At 37.1% G+C, this 22,129-nt stretch overlaps 1 protein-coding gene across 1 annotated transcript in view; it reads left to right on the top strand.

Moving 5' to 3' along the window:
* Window positions 1–22,129, top strand: part of LOC134213170 (ras-related and estrogen-regulated growth inhibitor-like protein) — a 64,572-nt gene that overhangs the window by 29,550 nt on the left and 12,893 nt on the right. Inside the window, exons 2-3 of the mRNA XM_062691851.1 lie at window positions 2,675–2,789; window positions 17,719–18,032. Of these exons, the coding sequence (XP_062547835.1) occupies window positions 2,714–2,789; window positions 17,719–18,032 (390 nt within the window). The 5' untranslated portion in view covers window positions 2,675–2,713. The remainder of the gene's footprint in view (window positions 1–2,674; window positions 2,790–17,718; window positions 18,033–22,129) is intronic.

The following is a 22,129-nucleotide window of genomic DNA, read 5'->3' as shown; positions in this document are numbered from 1 at the left end:
CAGTTGATGATTTCAAGATTCGTTTACTGCCACCAGACCAGTTGCTTCGAGTGGATTTTCATTAGAGAGATTACCCTGTTGATGATGCTGACCTGGTTTTCTGTAGCTATCGCAATAGTTTTGCTCAATTTTAATCTTGGTAACGGATGCTTGGGAATGCTTTGGTAATAAATGCTTAGAAAAATAGAAAGAAAATGATTCTTATTTTTGTGTGTTGTCATTTAATAAATATAAAATTGTAATGTAGTTATTTTGTTATGTCTAACGACAAAACGAACGAAAACGACAAATTTCAAAACAAATGTCAGAAAATTGTTTGGATTAAATCGTTGATGATGCACGATTAATGCAAAATAATCATATTAAATACAATTTGGTCGTACAATGATGAAGAGTTCTTTGTGAACAATTTCATTTTCAACAAAGCAAGAATTTCGTTCTTCCAGGCAGAAAATAAAAGAAACGATAATCTTTCAACCCGCTCATCACGATTTTGTTTTGCCCTGAAGTGATGCACGTGGCGCTGATACCGCTTTGATTGGCTCATTATAGCGCAGAAAGAAGTGAGCATCCTTCCGATTGACCGAGAAAGTTGTCCGTGCTTCAAGCAGAATTCCACGTGACCCTGTTAGAAGTTCATTACGCGTGGTTGTGTTCTGTTTGTGAATGGCTGCTAAGGTGTAGATCGAAATCGAATGTTGAGTCGAATAACAACTGCGCGTGTCGAACATTACGATTCACCCTCTTTATCTTTTAAGCAAGATTCAACTTCCAGCGAATATCGTTCCTACAGCAACGATTCACAAGGCAAAATTTAGCTTCTTTTGCATTTCATTACCATCCACGTGATTTGCAACCTCAATTCAACGATTGATAACGATAATTATCGACACGTGTATTAAATGTGAGACAAACCTTCGAGCTATAAGTCTAGAGTAAAAAAAATCAAGAATGTGTGTCTCCTTCCCTTCGCAAAAACTGTATCAATTTTCGATAATTATATCAAGATGCATCGAATTTAGAAAATTATCCTTTCCTTACACCCTTTGCCTCTACGAGATTATTTGATGTTTATTGTTGGAAAGGGGTCTTCAGTAAGCTTTGAAATCAATGGCAGAGTATCGTCAAGCCGGACATGGCGAGTTCCATTCTCGGTCTGGTCTAGAATGTTCTTTTGTGGGAAACAACTCTCTGGGCATAGCGTTGCCATTGTTTTTGCCACACAAAATACAAATTTTTGCAATGGCAGACATAGACATGTTTCCGATTTATAACTGTGCAAATTCTAATTGAACCAACAGGGTGTTAAGCTGTCTGACGTGTGTTGCCCCTAATCGAGTGAAAGTCAACGGCTCCAAAACTACGACATAGTCTATACAATACAATCATTGCAGTGAGTGCGAATCAGCATATTTCGAGCGAAGCATGAAGATAATTCACATTACTCGCTCTTGTAAGACTGGTAAACAATTCAAATGTTCACAAATGCCGTGGCAAAAATGTATGCATTAAATAAGAGAGTACTGAAATAAAAATCCATCGTCACCGCCGAAAAGTTGGTTCTGGTTGGAGTTTAAAGGCCATTGAAGCCTGCCGTGCATTTTCACAGCTTCTTCGTACCTACAATTTGGAGTGTTCAATTTACATAGCTAATAAAATTTAATTGATTTTTTTACGATTCTTCGTCATACTTGTCATACAAAAAAAATTAAAAATAAAAATAATTAGCTGATGACGTACTTTAACAACAAGGAGTTTTTTCCAGACCTCCCCCAACGATTATTTGCCAACTTGGTATCTATTCACCACTGGACAATGCTTAACTTAACGAAAACGGTATCAGTTCCGTCAGATGCTTAGCACCATCCTGTCAACGTGATCCAATTAAATGCATGTACCTCCAACGCTGAGTCTGGTGTAAGAATCTAACCAGTCGACCAAGCGCGTGGGTACTCACGAGGCCACAATTCTGCCAACGTAGCTTCAATGTGGTTAGCCTGTCGTCATTATGTTGAGAACCTTGTGCGACGCACGTGCATCATCATTTCTCATATGATAGCAGGCGTGCAGCAAACGATTTGAATAGATACATTTCTCTGATGCTTCCGTTTCAGTTCCTAAAAAGCTATCTGTTCTATTCATATCAAAAACGTACGGCTCTAATGATTTGTTTTGACAGTGATGACGTCCCTTGGTTGCACACGCACAAGGTCTAGAGCTTGTAGCCCGGCTGAAAATTGTACAAGTGATCAAACGTTCTGAATGGGATGCCCAGTCAACGCAACGCAAAGCTACTCGTGAAAGCTACACGAGTCAAATTATATTTTGTGTTGCTTGATTCAATCAGTTAGCTTAAATTATATTCCATTGAATCGACCATTTCTTTGGGAATTGGACCCCGCAGAGTTGATTACCTTCTACTACGGCTCGAAAAGAGTTGAAATATGTACTACCTATATGTTTAGGAGCCTATTTTATAGCAATTCATCGAGGCGAGCCAGCCCAGGGCTAAAAGTCTCGCTAATAAAGACAAAAAAAGCAATTCATCAAAAAATGATATCTAACATTTTTTTAAACCAAGTCCAATAACAAATTTTCAAATAAGTGAAGCATATGTGCCAAATGACATGTTATCTAACTTCTCTATTCTGCTCTCTCCAAATCCTACCCACAGATATCGTTCCGCAGCAAGTCCAGCCCCAAAGAGTCCGCCATGAAGACGGATGAAAAAACTAACGTACCGAGGGTGCGGATAGCAGTTCTCGGGAACATGAACGTCGGAAAATCAGGTACGTACACTTCAGTGTATCATCGCCGCCGCCGGGATTCACGGGAAGCGCAACGCAATTGTACACAATCTTTCATCCACGCGATGGGCAATACGACACGAGCTTTCCCAAACTCACTATCACACCCACCTCGGTTGACCTGAATAGGCACTCGATTCGAGTTCGAGTGACTATATACATAGTACGCTTTCTCTTTGTTTACATGATGGCTTCCGGAAATCAGAAACGAGGTGAGGAGGAGTTGATTTCGTTAGCACGAGCCGGTGTCGCATCAATTTTCAAAATATACATAAATACAATTTGGAGTCGGAGACACGTGTCTAGGCATTATATCCAACACGTTACAAAGCAGTGCTATGGACTTCAGCTGCCTGATTGATAACTCAATCAACAAATTTGAATTTTACTACCCAGTGGGAATGACCACAGACACTGTCAATATCGCAGTATGTTTTTGATGGGCATCGACCTGCTAGGTATATAAATATGATTAGAAAAATGTGAGAGAAACTGTAAAAAAAGGGAATTAGTTCGCTACCATTTGAAATTAAATTACATCATTTTTATAAAATCCGAAGCTCTCTAGAGCCTAAATGTAAATTATAATTTAAAGAATCTAATAGACCAATTATCTATTTTACAACCTTTTGATGGATTGACGGATTGCAGCGTTTTCATAAATTATATTGAATTCTCTAGAGATAGAATGTAAGGTATTACTTAAATCTATACATAAGAATAGAACAAATCAAATAAATTTTCAAAGCTGAAAGATCGTTACAGCCGACCAGCTATAATGTAAAACATATTTAGGTATATTCATTTCTTATGCTACCTCAAGTATACAAACAATGTCAAAATTTTACAAAAATCAAAATTTTCGGTTTCGAAGTTTCTCAGAGTCTTGAATTATGTTAATCATGAATTCGGTTTTCATTTGCTGCATTTACGACTTCCGTAATGCATTTGAAAAGCACGACAGGTCCTAATAAAGTATTAGTAATAATGTAGCCAGGATCCATTTCCCTCCAGGTACGTGCGAATGTTTGTCTGAGCCTTGATGTTCTCGGGTGGCGTTGGCCTTGGCCTCCATGACGCACCATACTGAGGAATACAGCAGGATATGATCAAGGCAGACGTCCCTACAAGCACTTCTGAGTGCGATTCGGGTATGATACAGGGCTCCATCTCGTTGAAATATAATATTTGGATTAGGCGGCTCTAACTGCCGCAATCTGTAAAAGTGACGTATGTGCCATTTTACAAACTACATCTTTTTATTTTTTTTATTTTTACGAGTACGATAAGTGCTACTGGTTAACACCATTTTTGGAAAATGGTCTATACGTCACTTCGCCAGATTACGACAGCGCGCTGATGTTTGATTCACGGAAGAACATACTTACTTAAAATTTCGATGTAGACGTCTCACTACTCACTTCGCGCTTCTCACTTCTTACAGCGAGAAGTGATAAATTAGGAATGAAAAGTGCGACGTCTCATTTTTCACTCCTCATTTATCACTTCTCGCTGTCAAATGTGAGAAGCGCGAAGTGAGTAGCGAGACGTCTCACTAATCACTTCGCGCTTCTCACTTTTTAAAGTGAGAAGAGAAAAATGAAAAGTGAGATGTGAGACTTCTCAATTTTCATTCCTCATTTCTCACTTCTCACTGTAAAAAATGAGGAGCGCAGAGTAAGTAGTGAGACCTCTCACTACTCACTTCGCGCTCCTTATTTTTTTACAGTGAGAAGTGAGAAATGAGGAATGAGAATTGAGATGTCTCTCTTCTTACTCCTAATTTCTCACTTTTCAAATTACCTATTCGGCCAAATGTCTTATTGGGCCAAATGTCCTATTCGGCCAAATAAGCCTTTCAGCCAAATGACCCTTTCGGCCAAATGACCCTTTCGGCCAAACGACCCTTTCGGCCAAATGATCCTCTCGGTCAAACGACTCTCTCGGCCAAATGACCCTTTCAGCCAAATGACCCTCTCGGCCAAATAATCCTTTCGGCCAAACGACCCTTTCGGCCAAACGACCCTTTTGGTCAAACGATCCTTTCGGCCAAATGACCCTTTCGGTCAAACGACTCTCTCGGCCAAATGACCCTTTCAGCCAAATGACCCTCTCGGCCAAATAATCCTTTCGGCCAAACAACCCTCTCGGCTAAACGACCCTTTCGGCCAAATGACCCTTCGGCCAAATGACCCTTTCGGTCAAACGACCCTTTCGGCCAAATGGTATATTCGGACAAACAACTTTCAGCCTAGTGGCATTCGGCCAAATGGCTTTCGGCCGAATGGGTTTCAGCCAAACGACTCTTCCCCACATTTAACAGATACCAATAAAGTTAAAAATAAATGATAAATTTAAAGTAATGTTATTAAATTAAAAAGAAGTTATATATTTTATTTAGTGAAATAGAGCTTTCTTATCTTAAAGATTTTATTCGAGGTTTCTTATTTCATTATTAATAATAAAATTTTCAATAACTGTAAACCAGTCCTCCAGTCTTCTTACACTGCAAAAAGCCACTCAAGCAACCAAAAGTTTGGATAACAGTACATTTCTGGCTTGATCTGCTCCAAGAGGGATCCTGAATAGAATTCTATTCAGCTCACTTTCTGAGTAGTTAACTGAACTGTCAAGTTCACATTGGGTTTTAAGTTATCAAGTTCTAACAGATTTCTAATCACATAAAAGTTCACAAAAAGTTCGATGAGAGTCCTGTATAGCGTGCTACTCAGCTGGACAATGAACTTAAAGTGTACTTTACAAAATAAAACTAAAAACCACAAGGTTATGTACTGTTACAACTATTTTCAATTGTATTTCAATGAAAATACGCTAGAACGTAGATTCGTTTTAGTATGTGACAATGCACCTCCACAAGTATTGAACTCTAGTCCTTCTCTTATAATCCGGGATGTATACCACTGCTCCATACGACTGACTTATAAAGTGGCCAAATTTTACTTCATAAGTTGATTTCATGTATGACACTTGTATCAAAGTTCACCATAAGTTCATTTAGGATAAAAGGTGAACTAGAAAGTTCGTATAATGTCAAGGTGACACTAAATGTGAACTTTATGACACAAATAGTCCATACCGAACGGATTCTGAGTTCAAAAGTTCACAAAAAGTTCGTATGAAGCTTGATTCTGAACTAGGGATGTTCCGATACTTCCAATATATCGGACTAACGATATTTTTGTTTCGATATCCGATATTCTTGTATCGATATTTTGCTTTCAATATATCGGTCATATCGATATTTTTGCTTTCGATATCGATATATTGAATCAGAACAAAGTAGCACAAAAATAACAATTGCATTGTATTTCGTGAAAGAAAATGCTTCAAAATGGATATGAAATGCCGTATTTTTAATGGTTAAGGTCACTCCTCACGGAATCCAAACTGCTGCAAGCCTCTTTAATAAAGAAATAATAAAAAAAAAACAAGAAATCCTAACTTCAAAGCACTCGCGCTCTCGGTGGCATAGCACTCGATACGGAAGCAACGCGACGCAGCAAAGCTAAATCAACAAAAATGACAGTTGTGCGCCGCCTCCGTATCAAGTCGCCCAAGTATCACAGATCAGATCGATTTGGTTGCAGCAACTCCAATATGACTGGATTTGGTCGCATATGAGTCGCAGTGACTGATATGTAACAAGTGTGCTACTCGGGTGGTGTGCCCCCGAAAACGCGAGCACTTTGAAACTTGGATTCCGTGAGGAGTGTCCTTAAGATGATTTTTCTTGCTAGCGCAGATAGTGTGAGGTGTGCGTTGCCATCACAAATAGTTTTGGCAACTCGACACTTTGCATTGACGTTGTGCAACATCTGTCATGTCGCTGGTCATTGAATCCTTACTTAATTCAGTTATATATTTGACGTTTTCCTATGACAAATTATCTTTAGAAATAAGGAAGAGAGTGGAAAGGGGAATTTAGAACAATTTGAATTCATATGAACATTTCCTTCCGAAATTCAAAAGAATGTCCCTTATTGATTAAAGAGAAAAATATTTCTACGGGTTTACTGATGAAAATTTTGATTTTTTTTTCTGATGAAAATGTTTTCCCCGTGAAAATCGAAGAGAATTTCCAGCCGAAATTCAAGGGAATTTCATGTGAAACATAAAGAAAATTTTCTCGTTAAAGTTTAAGAGAAGTTCCTTTTTTAGTTCACAATATTTCATTGATTTTTTAGTGAAAATTCAGATTTTAAAATTTAAAAAAAAAAAAGAATTCGTGAAAATTCTGAGACTTTTCTGTTTTTCATGACGAAAATGCCGCCGCTACCGGTTAAAACTACGAAGAATGCCGCCGCCGATGATTGTCGGATTGGTACAGTCTAGAAGCAGATTGGATTAGGTAATAGAAAAGAAGACATTTGTAATAATTATTGTAAACGGGTAATACGGTAATACGATAGTAATTGAATAACTACAACAAATATATTCTAAATATTCTCATTTCTGAAATATCATATGATCTTCCGATATATCGATATTTTCATTCCAATATATCGGTGATATCGATACTTTGATTCGATTATCGTATCGAATCAAATATCGATATTTTGAAGTATCGGAACGTCCCTATTCTGAACTTTAAAGTTTATAAAAAGTGCAAAGTATTATTCTGAACTTTTTTTGTGCTTGTAAAGTGAAAAAAGTACATCAAAAACTATTCTGTGAACTTATGTGCTGACAACAAATTCGATTTGTGCTTTCGTGGAAGATAATATTAGAAGTTCAAAACAAGTTCACAAGTAGCGTGATGTGAACTTTATAGTTCGAAATAATATTGATTTTTCAAGCTGATTAGAAGTTCCGTTAATACTTGTTAGAAGTTCGGTACAATAATTTTATTAGCATGACGTGAACTTTGAAGTTCAGATGAAAAAGAATAAGCAACTTTTCTTGAGCTTTCAAGTTCATTAAAAGTATTAATTGAGAGTGAAGTTCGGTTTATGAACAATAGAGCTATATTCGAACCAAATGTAAACTTCTCAGTTCAACCCTCAAGTGTAATCTGAACGTTTGGTAGCTTGGACATTGTGTACCCGGCCTACCATGAAACTAATGGCCTCTTCCGGGTTTTCTACTGAATATTATCTTCCAGCGTACGAAAAACGTGTCCAGACCACCGTAGTCAGCAGTGTTGTATCAGTTTGACAATGTCAGTACTTTGTGAAGCAGCTCGTTGCCGTGTTTGAGAAGTTCGGAAGGGAGCCTTGTTGTTTTTAAACTTCTTAATGAGTTTTCTAGCCTCTTCTAGTGTAGGCGGCTCTACAGCAAATCCATTATCATAAGAGTTTAATCTGTTCACTAATGCACCATTCATCTACCGTTGAACAAAATCTCGAAGTGATATTTCAGCCTGGCAGCCACTTTTGTTTTAACTGTCAGAAATTAAGTGCAAAGATGCAATCAAGTGATGAAATTAAATGGGATACAGTCAAACCTCCATGAGTCGATATTGAAGGGTCCATCGACTCATGGAAATATCGAGATGTGGAATAGGAAATCTTTGGAAAGCTCTTTGGAGGGACCATCACAGTAACCCAGAAAATATTTTATGATATGGAATAATTTTCTTCCATGAGTCGATATCGAGTCATAGAACATCGACTCATGGAGGTTTGACTGTAGTACTAGCTCGTCTTATCCCAAGTAATAATTATGGATTCACATCGATTTACCCTTCAAGTGAATACAAAATTTTCATAACGACTTATCTGATTTTGTAAACAAAGATTCAAACGTCGATTTGTCGAATCTGATAGCACTCCCACGCAAACCACAAACACCATCAACAGGTAGTCGAAGCCTTTTCCTTTGTATTTATGATATTGGATTGCGTGGGAGTGCTATCAGATTCGACAAATCTTTGTTTTCAAAAGCAGATAGGACGTTTTGAAAAATTGGTATTGAAGTGTGCTATAAAACTATGATAAGTCCGTCGATGACCCGAAAATTATTTTAAGCTTTTAGTGGAATGTATTTACTTGTCATAAGACGAGTTTGTACAATTCCATTTAATTTCACTACTTTATATAAAGTCTTACACTACTCAACTACTACATAAAGTAGTGAAATTAAAAGAAATTAAACAAACTCGTCTTATAACAAGTGAAGATTTTTTCTAAGCTAATTGGTTTCTTTGTCGTTGCACATGACTGGAGATGGCACTACTTTTCTCCGCAAGCCATTGACAGTTTCGATTATTTAGTAATTTGAGTACGATCACTTAGCAATTTGTCAAAAACTTATTCATAAACTGATTTTCAAAATATGTTTTATGGTGGACTTTTTACGTGATTTTTTTTCATCTACTAACCGTTCGTTGTTTTAATCCTCTAGTTACGAATTTGCAGTAACTTATTCTAAATGATAACAATTTTTCAATTATTTCGAAAACATCGCCCTCGGCTATAGAAATGTACACATTAGGGTGGCTCAAAAACACTTTTTCAAATTTTTTGATGGGCCGCCCTCTTATTCGGTTCTATTTGATGCCCTGATGCTCTGGACAAAATTTCAGCCAAATCGGTCAACGTTTGGGCGGTGCTAAACTCGTTGGAAGTTTATATGGAAAAATGTATGCAGAAATATACAAAAACAGTGATTTGCAGTTAGATTAGGTACAATTTACGATCAAGACATATGATACTCATTCAGTTCTTATATAATTGAATACAGAATGTTATGCTGAAAACCGCGAGAAGATTAGAGTTATTTAGGCAAAGATATTAGCATATTACTGGAGTGTTGTAGGGGTGAATTTATTTCTTTTCAAAGGTAAAAGAAACGAAATTTGCTCAAGCCCCACTTCAGAGAAATGCTAATACCTTAGCCGGGCAAACTGTAATCTTCTCGCGGTTTTCTGCATAGCATTCTGTATTAAATTCTTCAAGATCTGAGTGAGTATCATAGTTCTTCATCGTAAGTTGTGCCGTCCAACTGCAATTCACTGTTTTGGGATATTTCTGCATACATTTTTGCATATAAACATCCAACGAGTTTAGCACTGCCCAAACGTTGACCGATTTGGCTGAAATTTTGTCCAGAGCATCAGGACATCAAATAGAACCGAATAAGAGGGCGGCCCATCAAAAACATTGAAAAAAGTTTTTCCCATACTAATTTGAGCCACCCTAGTACACATGTATACGAAAATCTTCCATTTCTTATGTGCATTTGCCCCATTAAACGCTTTCAAATTCAAAGACCACATCTATCTAATGAGGACTATCTCTATGAAAAACTCCAACATCGAATTTGTCAGCAAATTTGAAATCGTCTAATGGTGCTTCAATTCTCCCAAATTCAATTTATTCCGCCAGTTGACGGACTTCCTTTTGGCAACTTGTTGGTATCGGTTTAACCACCCGAAGAAATTCAGGTCAAAGGCAAATGCTTGGAACGCAAACATCACACAACGATACGATTAATCCCCAGACGACGAAGAGAATGACGACGAGGACGGCGGCAGTTCGTCGTCGGTTTCGGTTACTACTAGAGCCGACGACAACGCAACGGTGTCTATCTCCCCATCAATGATGAGGAAATTTTCTCAAATTTTTTCGCCCAATGTTGTTGACATTTCATCATACTTGTAGATATAACGAATCGTTCACGCATGAGGCAAAGAACTGCGTTTGAGAGGTTGCCCGAAGCATTGACAGCGTAATATACATTCCGCTCGAGCGAGGCTTCTAAATGATTAAATTTTCCTCGGCTCTTTAGTTATGAGCATTGTCAATCATCATATATGTCACCCGCAGTAGGTGTCATCCCCAATTGGAGGTTTCTTAATCGAATGGGTACAATTGTTACAGATGTCTTTAACCTATTCAAAGCACTTATGCTTGGAGAACAAAAAGATTTTTTGTATAAGTTGTTATAAAGTGTAAGTATAAGTTGTTATAAAATGCAATGATCTTATTTCGCTCCAGGTACGTTTGTTAAAAATTCACCGTACCCTTGCATGATTAGTTGTTAAATCTGAACGTAATTGCTAACATAAAACCATAATAAAGACGTTTGCTGAATCGCAAGGAATATCTGTCCGTTCCAAACAAAGTTTTTTTGTTGATGGAAGTAAAATCTATCTAATAACTATTCAACCGCAGTAAACTCCTCTTCAGTTGAAAAATATGAATCAAAAAACATGTTAACGCTAGAGTCTACTTTGCACCCCGCTTTGCTACATATAAAATTAGATTGACATTGCCATCGATACATGTTTTTGAAGTAATCCAAATGCATGTGGCTTTGCTCTGACCTTTTCCGTTTTTTATGCTTATCATTCAGTTCAGTATCGAGTTTTGCTCATTATTTTATGCTTGTTAGAGTAAGTTCGATTCGGAGTAGCCAACGACGAACTTTCAGTTTATTCCTGCCAGGCCAGTTCGTTATTGGCAACCCACGCTTTTCATTCTCGGGAAAATGCTGAAAGAATTAAAATCGGTTCATAGTTGTTGTTCTGTTTCGTCCGACGTTTATTGTTCATTGCATATTCCAAGCAACTGGTGGGCGACCATTAAGTAAATGCCACAGATAGCTTAAGTTTTCATTTTTTGCTGCCAAGCATTTCTCATAAAGTAATAAACGAGAGATTATTTGGGCTTTGTGTGACCTATAACTGGTAAACGATGCGATATTTTCAGCTCCAGTAAAAAGTTATTGGTACCGTCGTGTACAGTAGGTATAAGGCGGCTTGGTAATTGAATTCATTTTTAAAGTTTTCAGTCAAAACGAAGCAAAATCCCAAAATAATCCACCTTGCGATGATGATGCCTTTCTCGCTCATTATTAAATCTAACGAGAAAAGTTTTTCAGAGAGGAAATAATTTATAATAAGCAGCAGACAATAAAAATCATTAGTTGTTTTCAGTATTATTTTATTATGAGAAAGAACCAATCAAGGTGCCAAAAACATTTTAATTCATTGAAAAAGGTCGAATTAAGGTACCGAAACGTCAGATCAGAAATTTATAGAGCGATTTAGCTGATCATCAGACTGCCCGAGCAACACACTTGTCATAGACGAGGTTCTGTGACTTATGTAAAACCGAATTCTGTTGTATTGTGCTGTATATGTGCTGCTCGGGTGAAAAGCCGAAATAACTTAGAGTAAAAAGGGCGCCAAACAAAAAAGTTTTTGCGAGCCGGGTCAATTCAAATATCCGCCCTACCTCTCACAAACGAATTGTGGTGACAAACAGGTCCTATGATGTCCGGACTAATGTGACAACAAAACGGAACATAGTTAACTCCTTGAAAAAGGAACAATACATGTGTCCGAAACGTCGAATGAAAACATAAAACCGTTTTTGATCCCAAAAGACTGAAAGCCAATACCTCTATCGTCGCCATCTTAGTCGAATCAATTAAGATTTGTTAAGAATAAGTGCTCTAAAAGTGAGCTAAACTTTTTTACGCGTTTCTGGCCTGAAAAAGTAGTATTTTGACCATAATTTCTGATCCCATAGTCCGATCCAACCAATTTTCAATAAGAAGCAACGGAACAGGATTCCTCGTTGAATGCAACTTGTGCAATTAATAAATTGGTTAAAACTAAGAGCTTAAAAAGTGAGCTAGAAGCATTTTAAGCGTTTCTGGTTCAACCAAGTATTCTAAAGCCTGTCCACGTTAAATATCGGACACCCATCATCCAACGCTATTTTTTAAAAGTTTCACAAATCACTGAGGAGATTAATTTGCATGACAGCTGAATCTTTCCGCTTTATGTGATTCTTTGAGCATGTTTTCATTCTTGTCAAAGTGATAAAATGGCTACAAATCAATTGGACATTGTCTCAGTGTCCGAAACTTAACGTGGACAGGCTTTAATAGTCCGATGCGGCCATCTTTCTGTAGGAAATAATGGGATTGGATTCCCCGTCGAATGCAACTTGTTGCAACTTTTTGGCGCGCACACACACACACACATACTAGAAATAATATTTTGGGGGGCAATAAAAAAAATCGGATGTTTTTGAGGATTTTCAAAATATTCTTTAACAAATCCGAGGAGTTTTAATTTTTTAACTTTTTTTCATTTTATTATTTATTTTTTTATTATCTTCGCAAGTTTGGGTTTAAACTGCGCTGGCTACATCTTGTGCTTTTAAGGTGGTGTTCGGGGCCCTCCTTAGCCGTGAGGTAAGACGCGCGGCTACAAAGCAAGACCATGCTGAGGGTGGCTGGGTTCGATTCCCGGTGCCGGTCTAGGCAATTTTCGGATTGGAAATTGTCTCGACTTCCCTGGGCATAAAAGTATCATCGTGTTAGCCTCATGATATACGAATGTAAAAATGGTAAACTGGCTTAGAAACCTCGCAGTTAATAACTGTGGAAGTGCTTAATGAACACTAAGCTGCGAGGCGGCTCTGTCCCAGTGTGGGGATGTAATGCCAATAAGAAGAAGAAGAAGGTGGTGTTCGGAAAGTGATTCAAAGTGTTCGTACTTTAAGACGATTTTTACTATGCGTGTTCGGCATTTGAGACAAAGATTAGCAGAATAAAATCATGCTGTATTAATAGTTACTTAATCAATAAAATATGAATATCAAGCGCTCATATAAAACTTCTATTCTTACGCTACCCGATGGAAATAATTAATCCATCAGAATATTTTAGTTCTGGTGCCATACAGACCTCCGAAGTGAAAAATGTGCTTACTTAAATGTTCGGAATATGAATCAAAACGGTACTAATAAAATAATGAAAACAAGAGTTTCAGTTGGAATGTGGCAAATCATTGAATGTTGCGACGGAAATATGCGTGCTGCCTAATTAGATCCGTGCCTTATGAGTATTAATTATGCTTTGAAAATAGTTTTGACTTGATCAATATTTGTTTAACTAATTCAAGTTCTTTTCCGAATAAAGTGATTATAGAGGGACTGTTGTACTTTTTAAATTTGAAATTTATCTGTTTTTATAGTACCAACATTTCGACATTCCACTTGACGAGGAAATGAACAATGTCGAACATTCTATCTTTGAATTATTGTGATAATAAACGCTGAGGTGCCGTTTTGCAACAAAAAACCTTTCTCAATGTTTATTCAGATGGTTTTGGTCAGCATTTCTGACATTTTTGTTGCTAGAAAGAAAATGTGTCAATCAGTTCTTTAAATAGAACGAAAAATGCCACAAGTTTTCTCACAATCATTTCTGGTTCCAATGATTGACATTCTCCACAAGCGATTAATAAGTTTTCTTCCACATTGCCACAGCAACCGTCGAAAGAATCTTAAAACATTTGAGAGGTCACTCCATCGCCAGACAGTCGTTCCACGCCATTCAATGCTCGTTTCCTGCACTTAGTGACATGCAGAAAAAAAAACAACCGCCACGTATCAAATATCTCATCCTTTTCCGCATCTCAAGATCAGTTTTAAACGATTTCTGAACATCCCACTGCCACGTGCCTGCCTTCCTACAGTACTCTGATGCATCTATTCGAATGCATTGCGAATCAGTCTAAAAGTTTCCATTCTGAAATTAAACACGTCGGCCAATGAAAACAAAAACCGTAGAAAGAGCGGCTCAACTTAACATTCAAATGGGTCGGGATGGACAACTTTCAAAATATAGAAGTTCAACTGCAATGTACGATGATGAATGATGAATCGAAGTGACACCCCGTCTGGACCATGGGAGGTGCCATCGTCCCTCGGTCGACCAATGGTCACCACATAGAAGCTTATTTTAAATTAGCATCATATTGCACGAGTGCTTTCGAACCAATGGTGCCTGGACCGCACAATTTAATAAATACATCACAGACAATCATTTATGACCGTTGAGTGATTTCTTTTCAAGAGTCATAAAGAAGACAATTGCAGCGAAAAAAAATGTGAAGCGATCGATTAGATCCGTAGAATAGTCTCCTGTAACATTTTTTACAAAAAGTATCGGCAGTAACAAAAATTATAAAACAAATAAAGTGTTTGCGAACGTTTGTCTGTGAATACGAATTTGCGGTGTGGTATGCAAATGAAGGCGCACTTTGATCAATCGGATGCCGCAAACAGCGTACCTGTGTCCATCCTCCATCTGCAGTGAAAATATCTTTGAAACTGTAGATGCTCTTTGGAAAGAAAAATAAACAGCCGGTTGGGGAAAATTACTCTACGGCTTTAGCACCTAATAGCAATAAGCACCTATCGAACGAACGAAAGTATGGTGCAAATGAAAGTTCAAAATAAACATTTTTGCAGTTGCAAAATTGTGAAAGCATTTGCGGGAAGCCAAAGTGAGATGCTGTGATAGTATTTTGGCAGTGATCCCATTTTTTCTGCACACATCGGTCGTTTGGTTTATAAAACGTTAGCTGAATACAAACCGACAGATAAATAGGTAAATGCCAAGCAGAACGGGTATTGATCTTAGTAACGCAATACCTGAGTTACTGATTGACTTGAATTCTCGGTTTATAACCCTTCATCCCCTACGTATTAACATAATTTTTGACCTTTCATAAGACGAGGTTCAGTACTATTCCATTTAATTCCACCACGTTGTAAACTATACAGATACGTTTTTTGACCTACCTGTAAGGCCGTCTTCAGTATTTCGTACTTGACTCGAGTCAATTGCGAGACATTGAAGACGGCCTTACAGTTGAGATCGAAGTACGTATATCTATGTGAAGATTACAACGTGCGTTGTAGTAAAACTCGTCTTATGACAGGTGGAGACATTTCACTAATTTTCTCATAATTTATTAAATTTACACTGGTAATGCAACATATCAAGGACAGCCCTCACGGAATCCAAAACTAAATGAACTCGGGTTTTCAAGGGCAGAACACTCGATGAGGAAGCAACGCACAACTGTATTTTTTATTATTTCAGCTTTGCATGCGTGGAATAATAAAAATGACAGTTGTGCGTGGCTTCCGTTTGGAATGGGGTGCCCTCGAAAACGCGAGTGCTTCAAGTTTTGGATTCCGTGGGGATTGTCCTTAAAATATTTTATTGGATGTTTCAGATATCCAGATATTGGTAAACCGCTTGTTTTAGGAATGCTCCAAGTGCATTTATGGTTAAATTTACTAAACAGAAATAATGAAAATTATTAAGTGCGAAACAACAAACGACAAACAGCTGCCATGATGTCTTACCACGGTGATGTCGTACCACGCGTCTCCATCTGTACGAATCAAACTTAAACCCCTTTCTAAAAATTAATTTGTCAGTTTCATTCGACGAGGCCACTCTTTAAAGCACTTTGTTTATAGAAAATCATAACCTTTTAGTACAGCTTCAGCACACACTTGAGGTATCAGATTTTCACTACTACTTATATAACCATTCTAAACTCTATCGTTGGGAACAAAAGTCACTTTCGTCATTATGGTTCAAAGTTCAACCAAATAAATAAATAAGTTCATAATGTTCTCCCTCATTCATCCCGCCGAGAAATTCCTTTTTATTTTCATTCTAATTTTCTATCTTTCACTAAGTTTGTTGACCTCATCTGTTCTGGACACGCAGCTCAACACAAAGCCAATTTATTGACTCTAGGACGTTCCTGGCAGAGATAAAAACATCGTATCGGGTGAATGAAACATCTGCTAGGGTTGTTTCCTTTGCGTCCATTTACGCTACGTTACGCTAGAAGATTGCATGTTTCTATATGTTACCACATCGGAGTCATGTAACTAATGCATAACAACATATTATTTACCTTCTCTTGGAAGGCCGAGTGTAGTTTGTCAAAGCGTTTCAACCGCGTGCTTCATTTATCATACCATATCGTACATTTCCCCCACTTTCGGACACATTCTGGTCACGTGCATACATCACCGGAGAATCTGCTATGATTAACTTGGTAAATATGTTGTAGGTAATTAAAGTATACATTGGAGATTGAAGATCTACAAGCTATTGTCAAACCGGTGCTGCTTTAAATGCATGTTTGATTGAATTTTGGGCTATTTTTCATGTTTCAATGAGAATTTGTTGAAACTTGGAACTATGTGTTTTTTCCAGTTGGGTATATTCTCTTTGTTTGCGCGAAATAGAACACAAAATATTAATGTACTGCATACCAACTTTATTTGGCACATTCTCGAACAAAAGTATAGAAGGTTGAACTAATCCCTCCCAAAGTGGAAATTTCCCGACCAGTTAATCATAACAAAATTTTATCACAATTATATCAATATGTGTTACAAATAACAAAACTTGCAATAATTTTGTTATAAATTCTCTGCCAAAGATGGAGGAAAGAAAGTTTCATGATCGTCATAACATGATTATAACATAATGTGTTATGTTTATTTCTACCGAAAAAAATTGCCTACATTTTTGGTAGATAGGAATTAGAAATAAACGAAAACCTACCTATCGAACCTACATTCAAAGTAGAGCCAGCTGGACAAAGTTAATTGCCTACATTATGGATAATCAGAATCTTTTCAAGAACATAATTTGTTATAGTACAAGCTATTTTCACCACTTTTCATGTAACACAACGAGTTATATTTTTGTTCAATAAATAACATATTTAGTAATGTTTTTGTTAAAACTAGAAGAGATTTTGTTACAATTTTTGTTATTTTAACTACTAATGGTACATGTTTTATAACAACCGCTGTTATGAAAAACTATTGTAACAGAATAACAAGGTCTGATATAAATCTGTTACTATCTACTGGTCGGGTTCCCACACATCGCTACCCGGATCCGAATCATTGTGTATTATATTGTTATTAGTAATGACAAGGCTAGTCCTTCCGAGAAATAATAATCGTGAAGGGTGTTATGCTTTCCTGCTAGATGGGAATTTACCGACACTTGACCGGCCCGTCGACCGGACGACGACGCGGCCGCCAAACGCAAGACCTAATTTTTCTTCTATTTGTTTTGCTCGTCTCGCCCCGTACAGCCCTCACCGTGCGGTATCTGACGCGGAGGTTCATCGGCGAGTACCGCTCCAACACAGATCTGCTGTACAAACAGACGGTGACCCTGGACAGCGGAGTGCTGGACGTGGAAATTGTGGACATCTCGGCGGAGAACGAGAGTAATTTCCCGGTGGAGCAAATTCAGTGGGCCGATGCATGCCTTATCGTGTACAGCATCACGGACCGGGCCAGCTACGAGTACGCCCAGCAGTCGCTCGGTGAGCTGCGCCAGCTGCAAAATTCACCCTCGGCCTATCTGATCGGGAACAAGGCCGACCTGGACCACTTGAGAGAGGTAAGTCGGATCGCGGTGATGCCGCACATTTATAGCATAAGTATACAAAGACACAAAAATCACCGATTGACTGAATGGTGCCATAAAATAGCGGTTAGAGTGGATTAGACGGAGAGTTTCCCCACAGTGGAGTTGAGAGGTGACGAGAAGGAAGGGAAGCAAAATAAATCATGCTACCCTTCAAGGCGAATTCGATTCTCTATTCCGGCCCAAATTGCTCTTGGGGTGGAACATTAGATGTTAACACTTGGTTTCAATAATCGATCAACTGTTATTTGTTAGTTAGCAGCAGCAGCAAAAAAAAGTTCAGTTGATCATCTGCATTTGTTTGCAATTTGCATTAGTTTTTGCTATTATTCAATCAAAATTATGTACATTTGCATATAGCAGACATACTTCAAAATTGCTATTTCATAACATTTGTTATTAGTGAAGTTGAGCTGAGAACCAACAAAGTGGTGTTTGGAACTGCCCCAGCAGGAGAGAATAACGAATTTATATCATGCTGTGTTACTGAGTTCAACGGTTTTTCTAAAGAGGAAGTAAGAATATTTGTTCAGAATGTTTTTAAAATAACTAAAATTTCTAACAAAACTGTGAAACATGACTAAATTTTTTGAAACTGTTGCAATTGTGATATAATCTTGTTTTACCTTTGGCTTTCTATTTTAAAATGTTATCAAGTGCTTGTCCGAAGATGCAAAAGTTAAAAAATATGCCCGAATGTACGAAAAGTCGTAAGCACGATTTTGTAAAAAATGCCCAAATGCGCCAAAATCTTCAGGAAAAACTTTTAATATTATCATTTTTTTTTCATAGAAAACATGTCAGGCATAGTTTTTTGGCTTTTATTATGCGTTTTCCTGAAAGTGAAAAGAAGAACTTTTTCCAGTTATCTTCTCTTTTTCAGATTGCTGTGAAATTTTGCTTTCTTTTTTACCACTTTGTTTCTACGATGCTTCGTTTAGATTTATGTCAAAACATTTCGGAAAAAACGCAGGAACAAGTTTATGGAACTCTTCGGCCCAACTAGTACTGCAATGAAAAAAATTGTATATAAACAAATTTAATACTAATTAATACTTGCTCTATCATTTTTGTATGTTTTGATAATGCATGATTTTATAAAATAAATTTTAAAATTATTTCAAGGGCCGGAGTTCTTGTTGAGTTCTGGAAAGCGGTTGAAGAATTTATTTTTCTAAAAATAAACTGTTTAACATATGCATAAAATATTCACCTGCAAGAAGTTATTTAAACCCTAATTTTGACAAACCTGGCATGACTATTAGAAACAAAGAATTAAGGACTAAAATTTTGAATTTACTATCACTTGCATCCACTTCAGTCAGTAGGCAGCTTCGTCATTGATTCGTGTTTCTTTTAATCAGACGCCCGGCAATGCAGGAAACAACTCCTTACTCCAGCTGATCTAGCAAAAATAAATTAGGGTCCCTAGAAACATAACAAACTAGAAAACTACAGGAAACTAGATAAGGTGGATAAGACAACCATGAAAGTATTGTGAAAATCGCTTAGAAGACGTTTGAAAGCCTGTTTAAAATCATGAATCTAATGATTTCTTGATCGCAGTATTCGTAACCAAGAATATGTAGGTCCCAGCGTGCAATTAGGTTACAAGTTACCCATAATACAAGTTCCATATAAATGCTTGCACACTTCTCTGGTACTTTTCCAAATATGTAAAACTAGCAGACCCGACGAACTCCGTTTCGCCCAAAATTGAGTTAAGAAGAAATTGGTGTTTCATTTGTATAGGAGCCCCCCTTTTCAAAGCGGGAGGGGTCTCGAACCATTTTAAGAACCTTCCCCGGCCCCAAAAACTTTTGCATACATATTTTCACGCCGATCGGTTCAGTAGTTTCGGAGTCTATAAGGTTCAGACAGACAGAAATTCATTTTTATGTATGTATATAGATATAGATATAGATATAGATATAGATATAGATATAGATATAGATATAGATATAGATTATGTATATAGATTTTGATCATGCTGAGAAAATTAAATTGAAAGTTTTCAAATTTTTTTATTCCTATTAAGAAACTAAACATTTTTATTGCAATTGAATTTAACTCAACGGTACATTAACGTTTGGCATCACTAACTATGAAATCTGCACTTCGTGTGAACATTTCAGCTATTTTGATAAAAATATATGTTACAACGTTCTGCAACAAGAAAAAACACATACGTCACTTTGATAAGTCACCATGACAGAGGAAGTGCTACTTTCGTCGAAATGCTACGCTGCTCCGTACGCTGCATCGTTGATACGTCAAAATGTTGCGTCAAGTTGAAACGTTTCACGCACATGCGACAACATTTGCTGTAGAAAAGCAACGTAAAATGTTTTTCTTATCGAAAATCAAAATGTTCGAGCATCAAATTTAATTTTGAAATCAGTGGACAGGTGGACGCACGTTTTAAAGTATTTAGTTTTTCTATAATTGTTTTTAAAGTACATTTTATGCTGAGCGGTATATGTGCAATATTTTCTATAATGATGTTACACCGTTTTGCAAAAAAAAGATTTACATTTTTAATAACATATTATCATGTAGTTTTGAAGGTATACACATTTTTAGATGAATTTGATCCCATATGCTGTTGAAAACGGGTTTGTTTACAATTTGCGACATACGCCATATTGAAAAAGTACTTGAAACTTGTTCATTTATTTAATAAAACGTATAAGATGAAATTTGCGTAAAAAGTTTAGTCACACAAATGTACCATGCGTCTCCATATGCTTTTATGCTTATACTAGCAGACCTGACCTAAGTTCGACTGATCTTGATTTATTCTTGATTTCAAAGAGGGGAGGGATCTCGACCCATCTTAAGAACCTTCTCCGGCCCCAATAACCTCTGCATACGAATTTTCACTCCGATCGGTTCAGTGATTTCCGAGTCTATAAGGGTCAGACAGACAGAAATTCATTTTTATATATACAGATGCTGCAGATCAGTTTTCATAATCCTACATATCGTTTCCCCTAAGAGGCCCATTTTTGCCTGAGAAACACTCATGGGGACATTCAGATATCGCAATAACTTAGAATATCGTGATAACTTAGTATTTTACCTTATCTGAACATGCAATCATGCAAACATGCAAGTGGCTTCAACGCCGTTAAAGCGATGATCCTCTTCATACTTTGTGACCAAATAATCTTGGAATTTTCTCAATCAAACAACAAACGCCACTAACCAGTCGATTTTAGAGGTCGAGAACTACAAATGCAACACATGAGCATTGTGGATACAAACTTTTTTTTTCTGATTTTGTCGTCCAGTGAATCATGCGTAAAAACAGAATATCGATATATTTGGCATTCGGGTTGGCTTCTACCAACAAACGAGGATTTTTTCATTTAATATGCTAAACAGATGCATAGAAAACTAACTTCAAAATATTAAATTCATGCAGTATGAGATGAAATTCATATTTTGATGTTTCAAATAATTATCATGCATCAATATGCCAAGCTGAAGTTCATACATACATGTCCCGTAACCATAGGAATCCATGGGACTTGGGACAAATATGCATACAACGGCAGTAAATCATCCTAAATAAAATCTTAATCCTAAGACAAAACTCATATGAATTTTAGATAAAACATATTTATGTCAAGAGTGAATTACAAAAACTACTACAAAAGCTTATAAAATATTTTCAAATTCTTGTAACTCCACAAATGTAACACTCTCAGTGTAGATATTTCAAAAACTGAATTATCAGAGCTAGGGTATGCTGTTACAAATTTACGAAGGGTTTATAAGGAAAAAATAAAAGCTTCATTGAACGACAAAGGCAGAATACTAATCTAATCATAAAAGAATAACTGTCCCATATTGATAGGACATCAAGCAAAGATGAGGCAGTTTTGTTTGCAGCCTCGACAGTATAGCTACGGTAGAGTTCTTCTAAGCATGTTTTGGAGAAAGTCTTGAAGGATGCTATTAAGGGCTGTCCATAATTGCTCAAATAAATATTGGAAAATTTGTTTGAACCATGGACATTTGCCTTCCCCTATGGATAGCTCTTCACAACATTTAGGAAAAACTGA

This window comes from Armigeres subalbatus, chromosome 2, assembly GCF_024139115.2.
Source record: "Armigeres subalbatus isolate Guangzhou_Male chromosome 2, GZ_Asu_2, whole genome shotgun sequence".
Taxonomy (NCBI): Eukaryota; Metazoa; Arthropoda; class Insecta; order Diptera; family Culicidae; genus Armigeres; species Armigeres subalbatus.
This window is presented reverse-complemented; position numbering and strand designations above follow the sequence as displayed.